Source organism: Triturus cristatus, chromosome 11, assembly GCF_964204655.1.
Source record: "Triturus cristatus chromosome 11, aTriCri1.1, whole genome shotgun sequence".
Taxonomy (NCBI): domain Eukaryota; kingdom Metazoa; phylum Chordata; class Amphibia; order Caudata; family Salamandridae; genus Triturus; species Triturus cristatus.
In genome coordinates this window covers 1,182,962,888-1,182,983,234 of record NC_140594.1, presented here as the reverse complement: position 1 = coordinate 1,182,983,234, position 20,347 = coordinate 1,182,962,888, and the positions used below count along the sequence as shown (strand labels likewise).

General features: G+C 49.1%; 1 protein-coding gene across 1 annotated transcript in view; it reads right to left on the bottom strand.

Annotated features, from left to right (window-relative positions):
• TFRC (transferrin receptor) overlaps window positions 1-20,347 on the bottom strand; it is a 454,042-nt gene that overhangs the window by 399,008 nt on the left and 34,687 nt on the right. The window contains exon 5 of the mRNA XM_085635983.1: window positions 13,215-13,355. Coding sequence (XP_085492109.1) covers window positions 13,215-13,355 — 141 coding nt within the window. The remainder of the gene's footprint in view (window positions 1-13,214; window positions 13,356-20,347) is intronic.

Sequence of the window (20,347 nt, the reverse complement as noted above, 5' to 3'; positions counted from 1 at the left end):
CTAGAGCGCTAACCGCTCGACACTCCGTCAGGTGCCGCCCCTGTCCCGCCCTCGACAACCGCAATTGGCTAGGATGCCGGTTGCCTCTAAACTACGCGGAAACAGTCCACGGCTCACAAAGAATGTCACTGGTGAGTGCAAGTATGTGCTCTTATTTTCAGGGTGAATCTAAAAACAACATATACACAACAACAGTTTCAATTATTTAAAAAAAAAAAGCGAGCTTCAGCTCAGTGTCACTGCACAATGTGCGTTTAAAACAATTATTAGCCTCTGCAAAAGCGAGTTACATGCTTAGATTCCTAGCATGGTCAGTGGGGGGTAGGAGTAGGTCAGAGTGGGCACTGAAGGCCACCAGTGTGCATCCCATGGGGAGCTTGTTTCCAAAATGTAGTGCCCACGTCTTGTCAGTATTGAGCTTCAAGCAGTTGTCCTTCATCCAGTTGGAAAAGTTTATCATGTAGTTATGGAAGTTGGTCTTGCTGGTGTTTTCGAAGAGGGAGATAAGGCGTTGGGTCGCTGGCGTACGATGTGGAGTCTGTGGGATTTGCCGATGCTGGCCAAAGGTGTCATAAGAGTGGGACTGATCAGGGGTCCTTGGGGTACACCACAGATTTCCTTGGGATCAGAGCATCAGGCTACCCAGTGCTGCCCGAAGCGAACTGTTGGTGCTGCCTTGGACCTTGCTCCATACTTCACCTCAAGTCCAGAAGATTGGTCTCGTAAGTCGCTGTTGAGTGCCCGAATGCAATACAGGTTTTTCCTCCATCGGGTAACATAACCGCAAAGTGCTTCAATTAAGATTTAAGGTATCAAAAATCACCCAACGCTGAAAATGAATATGCTACTTACCAGTATGCATCTGTTCTTGGCATGTAGGGCTGCTGACATTCATATCTGTGCATAGATCGCCGCCTAGTGTTGGTCCGGATGTTTGCACGTTGTTGTCCTGGAAGAGTCTTCGAAGTATCCTGGGATAGGTGACTCCTCCCCCTGGACTACAGTGCGCATGGCATCCTCTCCATCCTCAGATTGTTTTTCGCCATTGTGGCAGTGATGGAGTAGATACAGAAAGTGATGACCATGCTTACAGTAATTCTGAGAGCTGCAGCTGCTACAGGCGCCGGGGAGGAGGGAGGGCGATATGAATGTCAGCAGCCCTACATGCCAAGAACAGATGCATACTGGTAAGTAGCATATTCAGTTCGAGGCATGTGGGCTGCTGAATTCATATCTGTGCATAAAATACATAGCAGTACCTCCCATTAGCGGCGGCTACCAGTGCCAGCTGCAGCGGTCTGAAAAAGAGTTTTGAGAACAGCCTGTCCTACAGCTGCCTGCTGTTTTGATTGCACATCTACACAATAGTGTTTGGTAAATGTGTGTGTAGTGGACCAGGTGGCTGCTCTACATATATCATGCAAAGGGATGTTTCCTAGGAAAGCCATGGAGGCCCCTAACTTACGTGTTGAGTGGGCTCGTGGGGGAATCGTTAATGTGCGTTTAGCCTTTTGATAGCAAATTTGAATACATTTAACGATCCATCTGGCTATACCTGCTTTGGAGATAGCGTTACCTTTGTGGTGTGGGGCAAAGGCAACGAAAAGTTGTTTTGTCTTCCTAAAGATCTTCGTCCTGTCGATATAGTACATGAGGGCTCTCTTCACATCTAGTGTATGGAGTGCTCTTTCTGCGACAGTTTGTGGGTTTTGAAAGAAAACAGGCAGTTCAATAGTTTGATTCATGTGGAACTGCGATATCACCTTGGGCATGAATTTGGGGTTGGTACGTAGTACGACCCTGTTGGCGTGAACCTGTATAAATGGCTCTTGAACGGTTAGTGCCTGGAGTTCACTAACTCTTCTTAAATAAGTGATCGCGACTAGGAAAGCTACTTTCCAGGTAAGGAATTGAATCTCGCATGAGTGTAGAGGTTCAAAGGGTGGACCCATCAGGCGTGTGAGGACCAAGTTGAGGTTCCACATTGGAGCCGGTGGGTGGCTTGGAGGAATGACTCGTTTGAGTCCTTCCAAGAATGCTTTGATGGCAGGCCCTCTGAATAGAGAGAGAGGTGCTGCCTCGTCTGCAGATAGGCTGATATTGCGGTCAAATGGACACGTATAAAGGTGTACGCCAGATTGCATCAGTATAGGTGTAAGAGGTAACAAATTATGTTTTGGGTGGATGCGTCTAGCGGGTTAAGGTCATTATTATTGCAATAAATGACTAACCTTTTCCATTTGGCTGCATAGCAAGCTCTGGTAGTGGGTCTTCTAGCTTCCTTAATGATGTCCATACAGTCAGGTGGCAGGTTTAGATAGCCAAACTCTAGGACTTCAGGAGTCAGACTGCCAGGTTCAGCTGTTGCGGATCTGGGTGCTGAATCTCTCCATGGTTCTGCGTCAAATGCGCGGGTTTGATCCGCAGCCTTTGATGCAGCACCACAGAAAGTTCTAGAAAGGTGGTGTACCATGGTTGGCGTGCCCATGTGGGAGCAACTAGGATGAGTGTCAGGGAGTGTTGTCGCAGTTTGCGTGCCACTAGCGGTATTAATGGCGCTGGGGGAAAAAGCGTACGCAAATCTGCCGGACCAGTTCATCCATATCGCATTGCCCTGTAACTGCGGATGTGGGAACCTGGCGGAAAAGCTTTGGCATTTTGCGTTTGTTTGTGGCGAATAGGTCTATCTCTGGATGACCCCACTGTTGGAAGTACGGCTGGAGTACTGACGGATGTAGCTCCCACTCGTGCATCTGGTGGCTGTGTCTGCTGAGCAGATCCGCCATCTGGTTGTCCTTGCCTGGGAGGTGTTCCGCCATGAGGAATATGTTCCTCTGAATGGCCCACTTCCACATGCTCTGAGCCAGATGAGAGAACTGTGGAGAGTGTGTTCCTCCCTGCTTCTGTATGTAGTACATGGCAGTCATGTTGTCCGTCCGGATCAACACGACTTTGTTGCACAAGTGTACCTTGAATGCTTTCATTGCCAGGAAGATTGCCATCAGTTCTAGAAGGTTGATGTGCATCTTCTTTTGCTGTGTCGTCCATAGTCCCTGCACTGTGTAATTGAGTACATGAGCTCCCCATCCCTGGAGAGAGGCGTCCGCCGTCAGTATCATTTGCGGAACAGGCTCTTGGAACGGTCGGCCCTTGCAAAGGTTTTGTGGATTCCACCAATGCAGAGAGTTGTATGCCCGACCGCTCACCAACACTAGGTCTGTTAATTGTCCGTGAGCCTGATTCCATTGACGTGCTAAGCACTCCTGAAGCGGGCGCATATGTCGTCTCGCGTGCGGGACTATGAAAATGCAGGAGGCCATCATGCCCATCAACTGCATGAACACTCGCGCTGGAAGGGAGTGTTGAGGTTTGAACTTTGTGATCAGCAGTTGCATGCTGTTGATCCTCACTAAATTTGGCTGAGCTGTGGCTGTCAGAGTGTTTATGGTCGCGCCCAGGTACTGTCGTACGTGCGCGGGTTGAAGATGTGATTTTGGGTAATTTAGTGAGAATCCTAGACTGTGAAGAAGGTGAATGGTGAGAGACATGTGGCTGGCACATTGCTGGGCTGACTTTGCCTGAACAAGCCAGTCGTCCAGGTAAGGGAAGACGTGAATGTGCTGTCTCCGTAGATGTGCAGCCACTGTCGCTAGGCACTTGGTAAAGACCCTGGGTGCCGTCGTTACGCCGAAGGGGAGAACTTTGAACTGATAGTGATGCTCCTGAATAGTGAACCCGAGATATCTTCTGTGCGATGGGTGTATGGGTATGTGGAAATACGCATCTTTCAAATCCAGTGTGGCTAGGAAGTCTCCCTAACTGAGTAGCGGTAGAACCTGCTGTAGGGTGAGCATATGGAAATGCTCTGATAGAATGTAGTGGTTGAGGGGTCTCAGGTCTAGTATAGGTCTGAGAGAACCGTCCTTTTTTGGGATTAAGAAGTACAGAGAGTACACCCCTGTCCCCTGTTGGTTGACGGGCACGACTTCTATTGCACCTTTTTGCAGCATACTTAGCACCTCCTGCTGCAATAATGACAAGTGCTCTACAGACATAGGACGGTGCTTTGGCGGTATGTTGGGTGGGGTGGACGTTAATTCTAGACAGTAACCGTACTGGATAATGTCTTTGACCCACCTGTCTGTGGTGATGGTTTTCCAGACTGACAGGAACTGCTGGAGTCTCCCCCCGACAGATGTTAGGTGGTCGGGGGGCAGGGAGAAGGCGTCACTTTGTTTTTGGAGGAGGACCTGGTGTTGCTGTACCCACGTCCTCTGCCTTTGGTGCTGGATCCGCGATATCCACCTCTAGTGGTTTTATCATAGGTACTTTGCGTGCCCCCTTTAGTGTACTGCTGCTGGGACCCCTGACCTCTAGCTGCTCCTCTATTCCCGGGGCGACAAAAGGAGCCACTACGAAACTGCTGCGACTGCAGAGCCCCCATTGATTTTGCAGTTTGTGTCTTTAATTTTTTTTCAAGGGTAGGGTCAACCTCAGGGCCAAATAAATAATCTGGGTTGACCGGTTGATTTAAGATATTGTTCTGGATCTCCGGCTTGAAGCCCGAGATTCTCAACCATGCGTGCCTCCTCAACATGACGCTTGTGTTGATCGCCCTTGCTGCAGTGTCGGCTGCATCCAGTGCGCATTTGATGGACGCATTTGTAAGGAGTTGTCCCTCTCTGATAAGGATCTCCGCTGCCTTTGTATTCATCTGGCAAATGTTGTAGCAGTGATTCTAGTGTGTCGTAGTGGGACCTATCATAACGGGCCAGGAGTGCCTGTGTGTTGGCAATGCGCCAGATGTTTGCCGCTTGCGCTGCTATTCTTTTGCCCGATGTCTCCAGCACTTTGGACTCCTTGTCTGGGGGAGGAGCATCACCCGTTGTTTGTGAATGGGCTCGTTTGCGAGCATTAGCAACAACTGTGGAGTCTAAAGGTAACTGACCCCTAATGTACATAGGGTCTCCGGGTGCAGGCTTGTATTTCTTTTCGATTCTGGGGTTCAGCACCCGTGCCCTGGTTGTTTCTTTAAAAATGTATTTTGCAGGTTTTAGAACTCCCTTCAACATTGGCAGAGTTTTGACGGTTTTCTCAGAGGAGGCGAAAGTCTCCACTAAGAAATCTTCTTCCACCGTGTCAGAATTGAGTTCCACTCCATGATTGGCAGCAGCCCGTTCTATGAGGGCATTAAAGGCAGCAGTGTCCTCTGTGGGAGATGTCCTTATATTGTAAAGCTGCGCGTCAGGAGTATCTGGTGGGTTACCCTGGTCGGTGGGGTCATCCCATGCCTGATCTGGGTCTTGCAAGTGATCATCAGGATCGATATCCCCAGGGTAGGTGGTATCATCCCCTATATAGTCCTCTCCTGCGTCTGCCTCCAAATGCGCAGGAGAAAAGGACGGAGGATCCTGAAGGAAGGGTTGAAAGTGTTCATGAAGCACTGGTGCGGAACCTGCCGGCAATTTGTGTTTCAGAGGAATTTTGTACGAGTCCAAGCCCTTCTCTGGTGTGATTTTCCGCTTGCGGCGCATCAACCTACCAGTGTCTACGTCGATAAAGTGTGCCTGTGAAGGCTCGATATCGATTTGTCCAGTGGATAGTGACTGTGTTTGGCGGACACGTGACCTGATTTCGAAAATTTTCGGGGCCTTGGGCGGCGGCAATCCAAATGTGATGTGCGCCGTCGCAGAGTGTGATTTTGCGGCCTTGTGCATTTCGGGACCCGACGTAGGTTGGAGGGTTGCCCGGTCTCTGATGCGTTGCAATGATGCTGAGACCTGTTGCAAGGTGAACGCAGATGGCGCTTTGGAACCGATAGGCACCTTGGAGGCAGGCGTCGAAGCGGCATCCGACTTCTTTCCAGTCTTTGGCTCGTCGATCCGAAGGGGGGGTATCGACGGTCGGAGTCGATTTGGCAGGCGCCGCAGTCTTCGATGTCGACGCAGACGGGTCGACCACCTTGAGCTTGGTGGGTTGGGCCGTAATCTTCGGTGCCATAGGCCGAGGCGCCTTGTGGGGACCGAGAGCCTTCTTCTTTGGCTCGGCGCCGGGACCTGTCGCGGTGAGCTCGGCACCGAAATCTCGTTTTGGGCGTTCGGTGCCGATGACCGGTGCTGGCGTCGAAGGAGTGGAGGGCTTCGAGGCCTTCGATCCGATCGCAACCTGTTTCACTTTCGGTTTCGATGTAACCGGTGCGACGGACGGTTTCGGTTTCACTGAAGTAAACCCAGTCGTCTTCGATATTAATGGCTCCTGCAAAATGTTAGAGGCCGGGCTTTTAGGCGGGGCCGAAGAACCGGGTGACTGATCTTGGGTAAGGCCCGCAGGCGATCCCTCGACCTGAGCCTTATGATGACTGTCTCTCGGCCTCCATATCGACGGGTAGGCCTAGCTCTTCGCTGGAGCCAACTTCCTCGGCCCCAAGGGCCTCATTGTAGTCTCCTACCTCTTAGACGACGTCTTCGCCCTCAAAGATCACCTAATCGTCGTCTTCCGATCGGGAGTCATGTTCGGAAGCGTGGCTGGAGTCTATGTCTTCTATGCTCTCGGCGTCTTCGTCCTCGGTGCCAAAGATGTGGGCCGGGGCAGGCGCCAATTGCTGTGCCTCCAATCTCGCTGCCCGTCGATTCCGGAGAGTCTTCTTCGAGCGGAACAGGGCGCAGGCCATACATTTCGACTCATCGTGATCCGGTGAGACATTTGTTGCACACCGGATGGACGTCGATGTGTGGGTATTTCGTGCGGCATAAAGGACATCTTTTGAAGGGAGTCCTCGATTCCATCGTCGATCGAAGTTCGGACCAAAGCAGATCCGAAAAGCGTGAAGAAGGTGCTAAACACAAAATAAACTGGTCGATACCGAACGGGAACAATACCGACGAGGTCTAAAGGCCTTTTGGCCTTAAACTAAAGTTTCCGAACTTGAGCTAAGATAAGCACATCCGAACCCAATGGCGGAAAAAAAACAATCTAAGGATGGAGAGGATGCCCATGCGCACTGTAGTCCAGGGGAGGAGCCACCTATCTTGTGATACTTCGAAGACTCTTCCAGGACAACAATGTGCAATCATCCGGACCCAACACTAGGCGGCGATCTATGCACAGATATGAATTCAGCAGCCCACATGCCTCGAACGGTGTGATAACTGCAACAGCCAGAGGCTTCCGGGGAGGAGGGTGGCACATGTAAATCTACAGCAGCACTGCATGGCACGAACACATGCTTACAGGGTAAGTAAAATTATAAATTCGAAGCACGCTTGGCCATAGATACACATGCTGTGCATGTACTGTAAAGCAGTCCTCCATAAGCAGCGAGTAGCCTGTGGAAAAGGGTACAGAGTACAGCTTAACGAACACTGGTTCCTTGGTGTGCGAGTACATCCACACAACAGTGTTTAGTGAAAGTGTGTGGTGTAGACCAAGTCGCTGCTTTACAAATATCAGTTCTGGGGATATTTCCCAGCAATTCCATGGAGGTCTTTGTTTTCTAGTAGAACGGCTCTCGGAGAACCAGAAAAAACCCTTTTAGCTTTTACATAACAGGTTTGGATACCAGCTGGCTATGCCGGACTGATAATTCTTTCCCTTTATGTGGTTCGGAAAAAGTAACAAAGTGGAGTCTTTCGAAAGGGTTTAGTCCTATTGACAGAATACATTAAAGCCTGTTTAACATCTAGGGTATGAAATGTTTATTCTGCAACAGAATCAGGTTGAGGAAAGAAGATTGGGAGTTCAACAGACTGATTAAGGTGGAAAGGGGAAACAACCTTAGAAAGGAATTTAGAGTTACTACGAAGGACCACTCTAGCTCTATGAACTTGAATAACGGGCTCTTCCAATGTCAAAGCTCAGAGTTCACCGACATGTCTGAGTGAGGTGATAGTCACTAGAAAGACTGCCTTACAAGAAAGAACTTGAAGAAAGCATGAATGGAGTTGCTCAAATGGAGGACACCACGAGTCTTGTAAGAAAGATGTTGAGACTCCATATGGGAGCCGGGGGACCTGTAGAGGAAGGTTGTTTTGAGACCCTTCATAAAAGCTTAAATGACTGGAATACCAAAGACTGATATCTGTTGCTCATTTTTGAAGATAAGCAGCTACAGCAGCCACAATTAGCTGGATGGAGGGGGCAGCTAGGCCACAGGTTTGTATGTGTAATAGGTAAGAATGTTTTGGACTCTAGCTGCTAAGGATTCCATATGATTTGAGAGAAAGCAGCAGACAAAACTTCATTTGGCGGTATAGCAGGCCTGTGTGCCTCCTTGAGGATATTCATACATGCAGGAGGTAGGTTGAGGTAACCGAGACTTCAGGACCCAGATCGTACTCTAGGTCAGAGTGCCCAATTTCTCCATGGTTCTGAGCAAGAAGGTCTGGCCTGTTTCAGAGCTTCTCGTGTGGAATCACCAAAAGTGTGATGAGTGGTGAACTAGAGCAGTCTGGCCCAGGTGAGAGACACCAGGGTGAGATGTTTACAGAAGCCTCCGAACCACAAACACGTAAATATCCCTGACCAGTTAATCCACAGTGCATTGCCCATGAACTGAACTATGGCTGTGGGAATCTGGAGGCAAAGTTTTTTTTTTTTTTTGTTAATTTCTTTATTGCGGTTTTAAGGTTCACGGCACATGGTGAAACAGTACTATTTTACAGACAATTCTGAATAAGAAGCCTCACAGTCTCTGTCCAGCAGCAGTTAGTCCAATTAGGGTTGCCTTTGAAGTGTGCACCGAACCGGCAATGAGTATGAACATTGATCTGGAGGCGAAGTTTGGACATTTTCTGTTAACAGCTGTGGCAAAGAGGTCCACGTCTGGAAACCCCCATCACATGAAGACTGGAGGAGGACTCTCGGGTGGAGTTGCCACATGTGGACCTCTTGCTGCATCCTGCTGAGGTCAGCAAAGTTGACGCCCAACCGCGGAAGGTACCGCACCAGTAGGTGGATCAGGAGGATCCTGTGGTGGACAGCCCATCGCCAGATGGACTGGCCTAGCTGGGAAGAAAGCATGCCCCTCTGTTTCTGTAGGTAATACATGGAGTCATGTTAGTCCGGATGAGAAGTACCTTGCTTTCGCAGATGCACACCCAACCCTGTGAGATGCATCCGTTGCAACGGTAATCTGCAGAACAGAGTTGAGAAAAGGTCATCCTTGCAACAAACTGTTGGTGTTCCACTACTACAGAGAGCAATGGGTGCAGCAGCTAATCAAACAATATCATCCCAATGGCCCTCTGCCGGAAACCATTGATGCGTTAAGCATTCTTGCAGGAGGCACATGTGTAACCTTGCATGGGGATGCAGGAGGCCATCATGCCAAGGAGGCACATGACTGCCCAGACTGGAACTTGTTGATCTGGCTGAAAAAGAGGGAGCAATGCATGAAAGGACTGGACTCTTGCCGGGATGCGATAGGCCCTGCCTACTTCTGCATGGAGGATGGCTCCTGTACAGGGTTGGATTTGATGGAGTGGGAGGGAGCAGTGGCAAGCCACTGCTTGGCTGGGGCAGCTCCTTTGGCTGAGCCACCTTGCCTCTACCTTTGCACAGTTTCCACAATAGGCAACTCTGAACAAGCCTCGTGGAGGATTCCTTAGCTAGCTGACACCGAAAAGCTGTGGAGGCTTCAGGGGAGGGGGGGGGGTTCTGAAACCTTCATGATGAAAGTACCCGCAAGAGGTGGGAGTTTGCAAGGCACCTATGGCCTTCGTTGTCCGTCATTCTTTATTTTCACCATTCTTTATCTTCACCAACATCATTAACTTGAGGCCCAAAGAGAGGTTCCTATCAAAGTGCAGGTTGAGGAGATGTTAAACGTCTGGCTTGCAGCCGGAGACACTGAGCCAAGCATGTCTGCGAAGGAGCATGCTGGAGTTGATGCCTCGAGAAGCAGGGTTGGCGGTATCTAGATCACAGCGAATAGTGAGACCAGCTCATGCCCTCAAAGATGTTGAAGGTCCCCAATCTCATGTCTGTGGGTCAGGTCATTCCTGGAAAATAGGTCGAAGGAGTTCGATGCGTCAAGGATTGGCTGATTGCACCACAATGTTCTTGCTACATGATGACTTCACTGACAATAGGGATTTTTGGTACCAAATATCGCATCTTGTAAACCCACACGGATGCCAGTGTTGGATTTATCAATACATGCACTCTGGGGACCTTATAGGTGACCCCTGAAAACCTAACAGCTCCTGGTGTGCTTGCAGATTGGTTTCGGTCAGCTTGCCCCCGAGACACTGTTCTGACCTCCTAAGGTGAGAGCCAAAATAAAAGACTGTCCGGGAAGAGGGTATAATGATGCCAACAAGGTTCCCCAGCCCTCCGGACTCCATTGTGGGTTTCACCTCTCCTTGACACCCCTACAGTGTTTGCATGCTGACCCCCTCAACCGCGACTGCTGCAGTAAGTAAAACCCTACACCCAAAGACACCCCTGGGTCATGGAGAAGAAACCCAAAAGGTGTCCCGTTCTCTCCCTCCCACCCCTCACCACCTCCCCCCCTCACCACCCCCCCCCGCTATACTGGAGCATTGCAAGGCCTGAGCCCCCTTCGTGGTTCAACCAGACTGCCCTCCTAGTCACAGCCTGCAGTCATTTTTCGCAGTGACCGATCTCCATTAAAACCTATTGGCCACCCAACACTGTTTAGCACCCTGCCGCCCTCATGTTGCGGGTGGCGCACTGCTGATGTTGCCTTGGACCTTGCCCATTCACCTTAACTCCTGAAGATTGGCCATGTAAGTCGAAGTACTGTACCCGTTATCCAAACTTGCTTTTCTTTTCATAGGATCACTACAGAACTCTGAAACTGCACTGTGTCCACTTTTTAAAGTGAAAAGAATTGATATTTGAAAACATACTTCCCTGAATGATTTTTCTCCAATTCTTAAAACATATATACTGATACTTGCTATTTTTACACATTGTGTGGCTCTCCTCCTTGAGCTGTGTTGGCATTTATTAATCACTGTGTGTATTATTTCTTACACTCCTCTGTGTTAGGCCGAAGGCTGCTTGACCACACTACCCCCTAACAGAGCACTTTGGGACTGCATGGCAATCCCGGCCCAATACTAAGAGAACCCTTGGATTACAGGAATCCTGAGCCTTATTCTGGAGGCTTATACTTCTTTCAAATTGAGGAGATGGCTTTTAGGGTGGATGTCACAAATTATTTATCTTACGCCATCTCCAGAAGGTCAGACCAAAAGAAGAACAGATCTCAGAAAAGCCATTTGTTGAAGACTTCCTAGAACTATAGACAGACGTTTGTGGAGCTTTCATCTGAATGTTCTAATTATTCACTCCCCTCACAAGAAGATCATGAAATGTTATGTCATCCACAGATGAAATCCTGGTCCGGAGAAGTTGAAGATCTATCACACGATAGAGAGAATGATGTGGACCTTCTCTGCCTTTTTGGAGTATGAGGGCTCCTAGTATTTGAAGATTGAGTTTCCTCAGCGTTGGAGAACAGGCTATACCCTCCAAACACACCGGGAGGCACAATTGGTTACCATAAAACCATTCCTGGTTTTAAAAAAAGGCAAAGTTATTCAGGCCCTGGTATAGTGCGAAACCAAGGAGAAGGAGGCAGACCCAATTGAACCTGCAGCAGATCTTATAAACCGTGGTGCACCTCAAAGGGTGTATGGTCTTCTTCAGAAAGTGCCTTCATGGAGATGAGATGGTGGTTGGGGGGGGGGGGGGGGGGGTGATTATGGAAACGCTGAAAATCTCAGCAAGCTTCGGCATTATAAGATGGAATCCCAATATGGAGGGGGGGGCGCGTGTGGGGGAGGGGATTGTGGAAGGCGTGGACGAACCAGAGAATTGGGAGGACTTTGCTACTGACACAGTAGACGCACAGATCTTAGATGTTGATTGGGTGGGATATGGATGTTTCTCATCTTTCTTGCAGGCATCTTGAGGAAGGACTGGCTAGCTGATTTCTCAGCCCCCTTTCTCTTCCCAAGATGTCAACATCCTTCCAAGCATGATGCTTTCTCAGTCCTTTTGGATATTCTTTGACAGAACTCACAATCACTGAAGGATTGGGGTGTGGGTAAGCACCCCACACAATCCTAGGAGGGTGGGCACACACTGCCTCATATACCAGCACTCAGTTTGCCCCGATGCATCATAGAAAATGCAGTGCATGTGAACACTCAATTCGGGGTCAGGTTTTAGTTGTTCACCCTTTTTGGTGCAGCCAGTGCTGTGTATCTCTACACGTGTTTCAGGATTGTTGTCCTTCAGTAGAGAGCAACACATTATTTTTTGGGGGTGCTGGAAAAGCAGCCCCCACAAAAGCCTTGCGAGGGTCTGAAGCAGCATTTTCTGCCACAGGAAGGGCACTTCATGACTATGAAAGGTATTCTGATGGACAAAATAGGTGGAAATTTAAGTAAAAGAGGTTAACTTCATAGATGGCAGCTGGAGATACTGAGTACCACTGTAAAAGAAATCGGTTTATGAGAGAAATCCCTTAGAAAAAGAGGTGTGAACTATCCAGGTTTCCGAGTTCCTTCTCTCAAGAGGAGAAAAAGTATAAAAAAAAGTTTAAAAAAAATAAAAAAAGTAACTTGCACCTGCCACTACAAAGGATCATGGCAACTGGAACCTCCAGGAGCCTTAAATTGAAAACAAATAGTGAGATGTACAATTAAGCCCCTCAGACTGCACAACTGACTAAATAGTGTTTTGGCTGTTTATCATATGGACAATAGCTCTGCGTACACAATTCTATGGACAAACATTAGAAATGCAGGATTTTAGGGTGCAAGCACATACCAGGGGAATTACTCTAAAGTTAAATATCAATGAAGAATCCACAAAAAGGTAAATTTTTCCAAAAGGGTACTGCCCACACTGCCTCAACTGGCATATTTGGATTCAAGTCTGCTTTTGCGTGCTGAAAAGCCAGTTTACAAATATAGAACTCACCCCAGTCCACAAAAAAAAAAACAAAAAAAAAAAAAAAAAAACTCAAACACTACAACGGATAGCACATTGTTTTATGTAAAACACTTCTTTTTTTTTTAAAGTCCACCAAAAGGGAATTTGAAAACAGTTTAGGGGCTTACTACAGCAGTTGGCAGTCAGGCTGCAAGAACACAATGCTTCAAACCTTCTAGTTGTTTAAAAGCAGAGCATGACAATACTTCTTCGCACAGTCTCTGCGAGCAGCTCATCAAGCTTACCTGCCAACACTCTGGAGTGTGACGTAATGCTCATCAAACCAGACTTTATCCATAGAGAACTGGGTAAACTGATCGTGAATTAATGAAGCTAGATCTTCATCCTGCTGAGATCCCGCTTCATGGGCCGATTTAGAAACCTTCCTGAAAGGTCAAAGAATAATTAGTATTTTACTCAATTGTTTAACATATAACATTTCACATGTGGTAATCCTAATAGAAAGGGGAAACAAACTGCACAAGGTTCATCGTCATGCATTTGAAAGATACATTCTAGAACATAAATACTCCCTACATTCTGACAATCATTTATCAGCAGCACCCTAAACCGCACCAGAAAAAAAAAAGCCTTTTTATTGTTTTACAAAGCTAAACAGGTAAACCATGCAGTTGCAATCATTCCAGTATTGTTCTCAGGTTGCAAGGCATCTCAGTCATACAATACAGAACTCTCATGTGCATGCAGGGTGCCAAGACATCCCCAATATCAGAATACACCCAGCGCGCTTCGATGTAGGACCATCACTAACCTACTGGAAATCTACCCTGCTACAAAAGGCTGCACTAGAAACTCAACAAACCCAGCATACAGCAGCCCGGTAAACACTAGTCTAACAAATACTTCTGATTGTCTGCCAAAGACACAAGACCATACATCATCAACTCTGCCTCCATTTTTGTAGTCGCACCTAGGACTAAGAAGGGTTATCATCAATTTACAAAATTACACGCAATAGCGAACTGGTGTTACACATAACTACCTTTATCTTCTCTATCTTGAGACCTTCGCTAATAGACACACACTGACAGTAAGCTGTACAGGCAGTGGGAAAAATGTATGGAACAGAAGTGCGGCCATGGAAATGCACAGGATCTCTGAGGAGTGAGCAAGGAATGAAGAATGCTTGAATGAGTCTCAGAACATAATTCCATCAAGTTACTGCTCAACTTTATAAATGGGGGATTCAGGGCATGGCAAGATGGCCAACAGGATGTAGTTTTGCTGGCTCCCGGCCCAATCGCCGAATTTCACCTTGCCCCGCCACTCGCCTGCTACACACCGGCATCGAGCAGACTGTTGCATTCTGTGATTCCCTCTTCACCCCTCCCCCCCCCACTACCTGTGAGCTGTTAATTTATGAAGGGTTAGACTGGAGCTGCAAGCATAAAAGCGATGCTGGGGCAGCCATGTTGCTGGGGCCTGGACAACTTGTGGTGCTTAGAGGGGAGTGCCGCGAAGTAAGCCACTGCAAGGAGACAGGGGCTTGGGTGCAGGCCCAGAGAAGGATGCACATCTGCCTCGCCGGGGCTTGTCCATCCATTCTCAAATTGGAGGAGAAGTCTGCTGGGCCTGGGCCGCATCCCGACCGGAGTGACGGTGGCCTATTAGTGGGGTGGGCTGGGTGTTAAACACGCCCAACAGAAGCCGTGAGTTTACGCTCTGCCATCGCCCGTTGCTGCTGGTAAGAGTAGCACAGATTCTGCTTGGGCATCCCCAGTAGTGCAAATTGGAGCCAGTGTGAGGAATTGTTGGCACTATCCAGGGCTTTCGGACAGCCCTCGAGCAAAAAATAAATAACGTGACCGTGTCCATTGAGGTTAATCTACACAGGGCTGACCTGTGAAAGGGAGCTGATAAGATGACAGCTGAGGGTAAATGACTCTACAGGGCGATTTATCCACCCTTAATCAGCAGGTGGAGAAACGGACTACAGTTACTCGCGAGTTGGAGCACAAGCTGGAAGATGCAGAGGACAGAGCCCACCACAACAACATTCATGTGTTGGGGTTCCTGGAGGAGGGGGGGGGCGCGCAACAGCTCAGACCACGGTGCCCATTGATTTCTGCATGGTAGGGCAGGCTCTAGTGCAGCCCCCGTTGTCTGGTGCTCATTTGAGGGCCAGGCATTGCTAAAATCCTGAACTACTAGGACAGTGATTGCACGCTGTAAAATAAGACCATCTATCTGGATTACGCTAGAAAGATGCAGGAGCAGCGGAAATCGCTCCTTGCAATCAAGCAGAAGCTGCATGCTCTGCAGCTGAAGTACATGCTCGTCTCCTTCAAAACTGAATATCATTTCGTAGGGAAACGAACACTTCTTTGAGCAACCGGAGGTGGTCTGGGAATGGCTTGAGATGTGGGGCAAAACAGTGGCCCTGTGGCTGGGGGTGCGTGAGCGATCTGGTTCGGAGGCGGTGCCTGGACATGGTTCTTCTTGGTGTGGCCGGTCCCAGAGGGGGCCACCGAATGCTGGCGCATCAGATTTGCCTAGAGTCACAATCTGGGAAGCCTGCTCCATGCAGGTGTTGAGTGATGCTCCATGATAGCACGGGGTGGGGAGGGGGACAGGAGTATTAGGCTCCCTCCTTGGTAGCCACGGAACTTGGCGTCCCCAGTGTTGCAGTAGACCGTGCCAGACAATGCCAACTGACTTGATTCAGATCTAATCCTAATGTTGAGATTAGGTTTACCTCTTCTGTGAGACTTGCTGGTGAGTACAGGGTGCTCTTCCTGAAAGGTCATAAAAATGGTATAGCTGGTCTACAGGAGACGTACTTGCAGGATGCGGAGGCAGAGAGGGTGGTTTAAGAGTGGAGGTAACAGTCTTCCATGCCTCCTCTTCTACAGATGCTTGGGGGAGGGAGGGAGGCGTTGGTTCGGATGGCACCGGGTATACCGTTTTTCCCTTACCTATGCGGAGGCTGATGTTGAGAGCAGGTATGTGCTACAACAGGGTATGCTGGATGGGAAGACCGTGTCACTGCTCAACACCTATGCTCCAAATATGGATGATCTACAATTGTATAGGGTACAGGACTGGGTTAGTCAGGATACAAATGAGCCCCTATTGTAGTTAGGAGACTTTAATTGTGTGATTGATGGGGACTTTGACAGAACGCCCCCACAGGCAAGCACAAAAATCTGCATGACAAATGCCCAGAGGGTGGTGATGCATAATCTAGGGCGAGCAGACGCTTGGCGTTCGCTTTACCAGTCACTGAAGGTGTATACAGGCCACTCCCTTACTAGCACATTCAGTAGATCAGACAGGCTCCTGGTGGCCGGTGTACCCCTCGCTGAGCCGGTGGCCATCACCTTTAGCCATGCGCTTGTCTGATCACTCCTCTGTTTGATATACGCTGAAGTGGGTGAGGGCTGCGGCGCAGAGACCGGTGTGAAGATTACCGGTGGAGGTCCTGTAGGATGTGGCAGGTAAGGAAGCAAAGTCTCAAGCTTTGACCAAATTCAGCGTAACTGGGGCACAACCGCTTGTACGCCCACCGAGTAGGAGACTATGAAGGCAGTGTCTGGGGTTGGCCTGTGGGGTGCGAAGTCAGCTGCAAAAAACTGCATATGGCAGAGGCTTGTCCAGCAGGTATGTAGACGCAGGAGTAGTCTGAACCGATCTCACACAGAGAAGAGACTGTGGTGCGCCGGTGTATAGCAAATCCGTGGAACAGACTGGACAAGTATACACTGAAGCAGGATCATTAGAGGTTGTATCAGAAGGGTGATCAGTCCGGCAGGCTGCTGGCTTGTATTTTGTGCAGCAAGGCAGTTACCCCAATATCCCATTAGATCACAGCAGAGGCTGTGAACTCAAGGGCAGACATTGTAACCACTTTTCAGTGCCACTTGGGAGGGAAACATCTGTAGGCTGCCCAAGCCTGGTGGGGACAGAGAGAACTCTGCATCATACAAGTCGCTTACCATGCTATACACAAGCGTAGAAGTTATATGTAAACTCCTGGCCAGCCACCTGAACCCGGTAATGAGGGACCTGGTGCACGAGGACCAGTGCAGGTTGATCCCGGGCTGTAGAATGGGGAGAAATCTGAGACAATCGACATGTGCTTAATGGAGTGTGGGGCAAGGGCGAGGAAATGGCAATCTTTCAATTGACTTGGAAAAGGCTTGACAATGGATTGGGGGTACCTGCTAGAGGTCCTGCGGGTCATGGGGTTGGGGTTGCAGTTTCGGCAAGGGTTCGGTTACTTTATACTTGGCCCAGTGCTAAGGTCCAGGCGGGGCATAGTCAGACAGTTGGAAATTGGGTAGGGGGCTTGGCAGGGCTGCCCACCATCTCCTTTCTTTTGCCTTGGTGATTGAGCCTTTGGCAGCGTGTGCCAGCAGGGAATTATACAGCTGGGGCATAGAACAAGAGGGCAACGCGGCACATCTGATAACTATATGCAGATTATGCTCAGTTTTAACTTGAGGCCTCCAGAGTCTCCCTCTGGATTCTGATGCGACTACTGGAGGACTTTGAAGGCGTGTCCAGTCTGCAAATTTATTGAAGAATGTAATAACTGTTCCCCCTGGTGGCAGTGGTGGGGACTCAGTCTGCCTGATGTTGGCGGAGGTTGGAACTTGACCACTTGTGTTATCTGGGTGTGACATGAAAGAAAAACTGCTGCACTCAATATCAGGAGGGTGCTGACTGGCTGAGTTAGTCTGTGCCTTTATAGGTCTCGCCTAGCGTTGCTGCGCAGCTCGCTCCGCAAGATTTAATGCAGATGGAGTCACCGTTTATGCTAAACAGTGGCCAGCCATTGGAAATGAGCTATGTATGTTGCCTCCTTTTGGCTTTTTATGCCGTCCCACTTGGACTGGCTCGCCTCCGTTTGTCGTAAAGCTTTTATCTTTCTGGGCGTGTTTGATTGCATTTTGCGTTTTTGTGTTCACTGGAGCGTTGCGGCTGTTCTACTGAGGGCGGAGCGCTCTTTACTTTAAAGATACACGGTGCCTGCTTCAGAGACACCGCGCTTCCCGTTTCGACTCCGTGATAATTTGGAAGGCAGTTCAGTAGGTTAATGCTTGCTCTGCAGAGATCTTGGAGTGACCCGTAGGTCACAGGACTGCATTCCCACAGGACTGGTCCAACCCTGTGTCGATCTATTGACTCGTTATTAGACAGCTCCGGGGCACTCGGAGAAGACGTGCTCTGCAAAACAAGCCATAATTAAAAGATTCTGCAGGTGAAAGGGAATGAATGAAGTCAGCGTGTCACTGTTGCTTCTACAACACCATGCCCGTAATAAAGCACGCGTTGGAAGCTTCTGCCAGGTGAGAGATGTCGCTGCAGAATTTACACAACAGTAGTGTTTTTTTGGCTCGGCCAGTCTCATTCAATTATACCTTGTCCTTGTTGTTGGCTAAACAGACGTGCCCTCCGGGGCGCACGATTCTCATTCGGCTTCTGGGCACTTCAGGAGAAAAGGAGAGGGCAAAGGGCAGAAGTGGCATGCGTCTGATTGATAGGCGCCGACTGTTGACGGGCTGTGCGTGTGTCTGTATGCGGGTGTCTGTGTGCGTGCATTTGTGTGTCGGTCTCCATGTTTCTTCTTGCTTGTCTATGTGCATTTCTGGGTTTGTATTCATCTGTGTGCCTTGCAGCATGTTTGTTTGAGACTGTCTTTTTGCCTCCTCGCCTCTGTGTATTGTATCTGTGTGTTTGAGTGTATGTGAGTTTGGTGGGCGGGTCTGTGTGCCTTGTGGGTGTGCACGCTCATCTGCCCAAATGCCACTTTTGCAAGTGATTGTCTACTTACGTGCCCGCACCGGTTTGCCTTCGTCTGTCTGTATGAGTGTTTGACTGTGTGCAGTGCCTTCAGTGCCTCGAACTGTGCGTTTGCCTATGTTTTTGCCATAGTTATCCCTTGTATAATATATTTAGGTATCCATCTAGTAGAACGCACGTGTGTGTGTGCACGTGCATGCAAGTGTTTGCGTGTACCCGTGTGTGGTGATGTCTTTGGGAGCGGTTTGGTTGTGTTGTGTCAGTTACCACTTTACACCTTTGAGTGAAATCAGTAGCAAACGCTGCCCTATTCTTTAGTATATGGGCAGGGGGTGTACCATTCTTCAAATTCCTATTAATGCAGTTCCTCCAAATCACGAATGTCAACACGAAGCACTTGGGGATAGTTTCCCGCAATTGTTTCTAGCGTCACTAGCAGAGGCTTTTAATAGAGGCGTTATCAGCTAGAGCGGCCAACTCTGAAGCAGAGGAACCAGGTCCGTCTCTCGGCGTGAGGCTCAACATCCTGTGAAGCTGGACAAATCGCTCCGTGCCCAAAAACGAATGTGTCTGTAACACATCTGGTGATCACAGAGCGTCCCGATATCTCCGGGTCGAGTTTGCGCTATATAAAAAAAAACTACAAAAAACAATGTACGTGGCAAGCAACCTACATCACAGGGCGGGGGCTCGGATCGGCTCTCAGTAGTTGACTTGGCAGGAGGGTGTGTGTGCGGGGGGTGTCTGGGTCTAATGAAAAGTAGAAGGGTTTTGCAGCCTGGGGAGCAGCCGCGCAGTCACCCGTTCATAACAAAAGGCCCCTACGATCAGGCTGTTTGGGAAGGAGGCTGACAGATAGTGTACGGGGTGGGGAGAGGTGACAGGACATGCTTTCTCCAGGGGGGGGGGGGGGGGGGGGGGGGAGGGGGGGGTGCCGTGAAAGTGCTTTTTTTACTGGAAGTGAGATAACTTGGTGTGTATACCTCAGCTTGAGGCGCCAAGGCTTTGTTCAGCTTGGCCGCAAGCGTGTTGTGTGGAGGTGCTCTCTTCAAACACGGCGGCGCTACGATCACGGGTTCTAAGCAGGGTGGGTTGTTTGTCTGGCACTTGCTCGAAGAATTCTTTGTTGGAAGATCACAGCTGGTAGAACACAAACTAATATACTCTAAAAGGTTTCTCAGTTTGACCACATGAGCCGTCTGTCGGCATCTGCGTCACTGTGTGCGCCCTTCGGTTCAAGCCCTCTAATCTCCCTCTGCACCCCCGTTCTTCCTAACCAACAAGTAAGTGCACGTCACGGTTTGCTTCATTATTTCTTTCTTTTCCTCCGCCTAAAACAAAAAAATGCTAACTACCCGCTTCTTTTCCATCCTCCTCGCTACAATGTCTGTGTGGAACAAGGACCGCATTGTACATTTTGGTCTAGCTGGTCCGACCTATGCTGCCAGCCTTTTGACTTTGTCAATGCATTAGCAGTGTGCTTCAGCAACAAGCAAAGGTTGCAGACGTTTTGTTGATCTAAGGCTGCACCCTTCGCTTCACACTTTGGGCACTTTCAGAAAAGTGGTCTCTTGCTTTCCATCACCTGGAGCTGAGCATTCTTTTAGACACA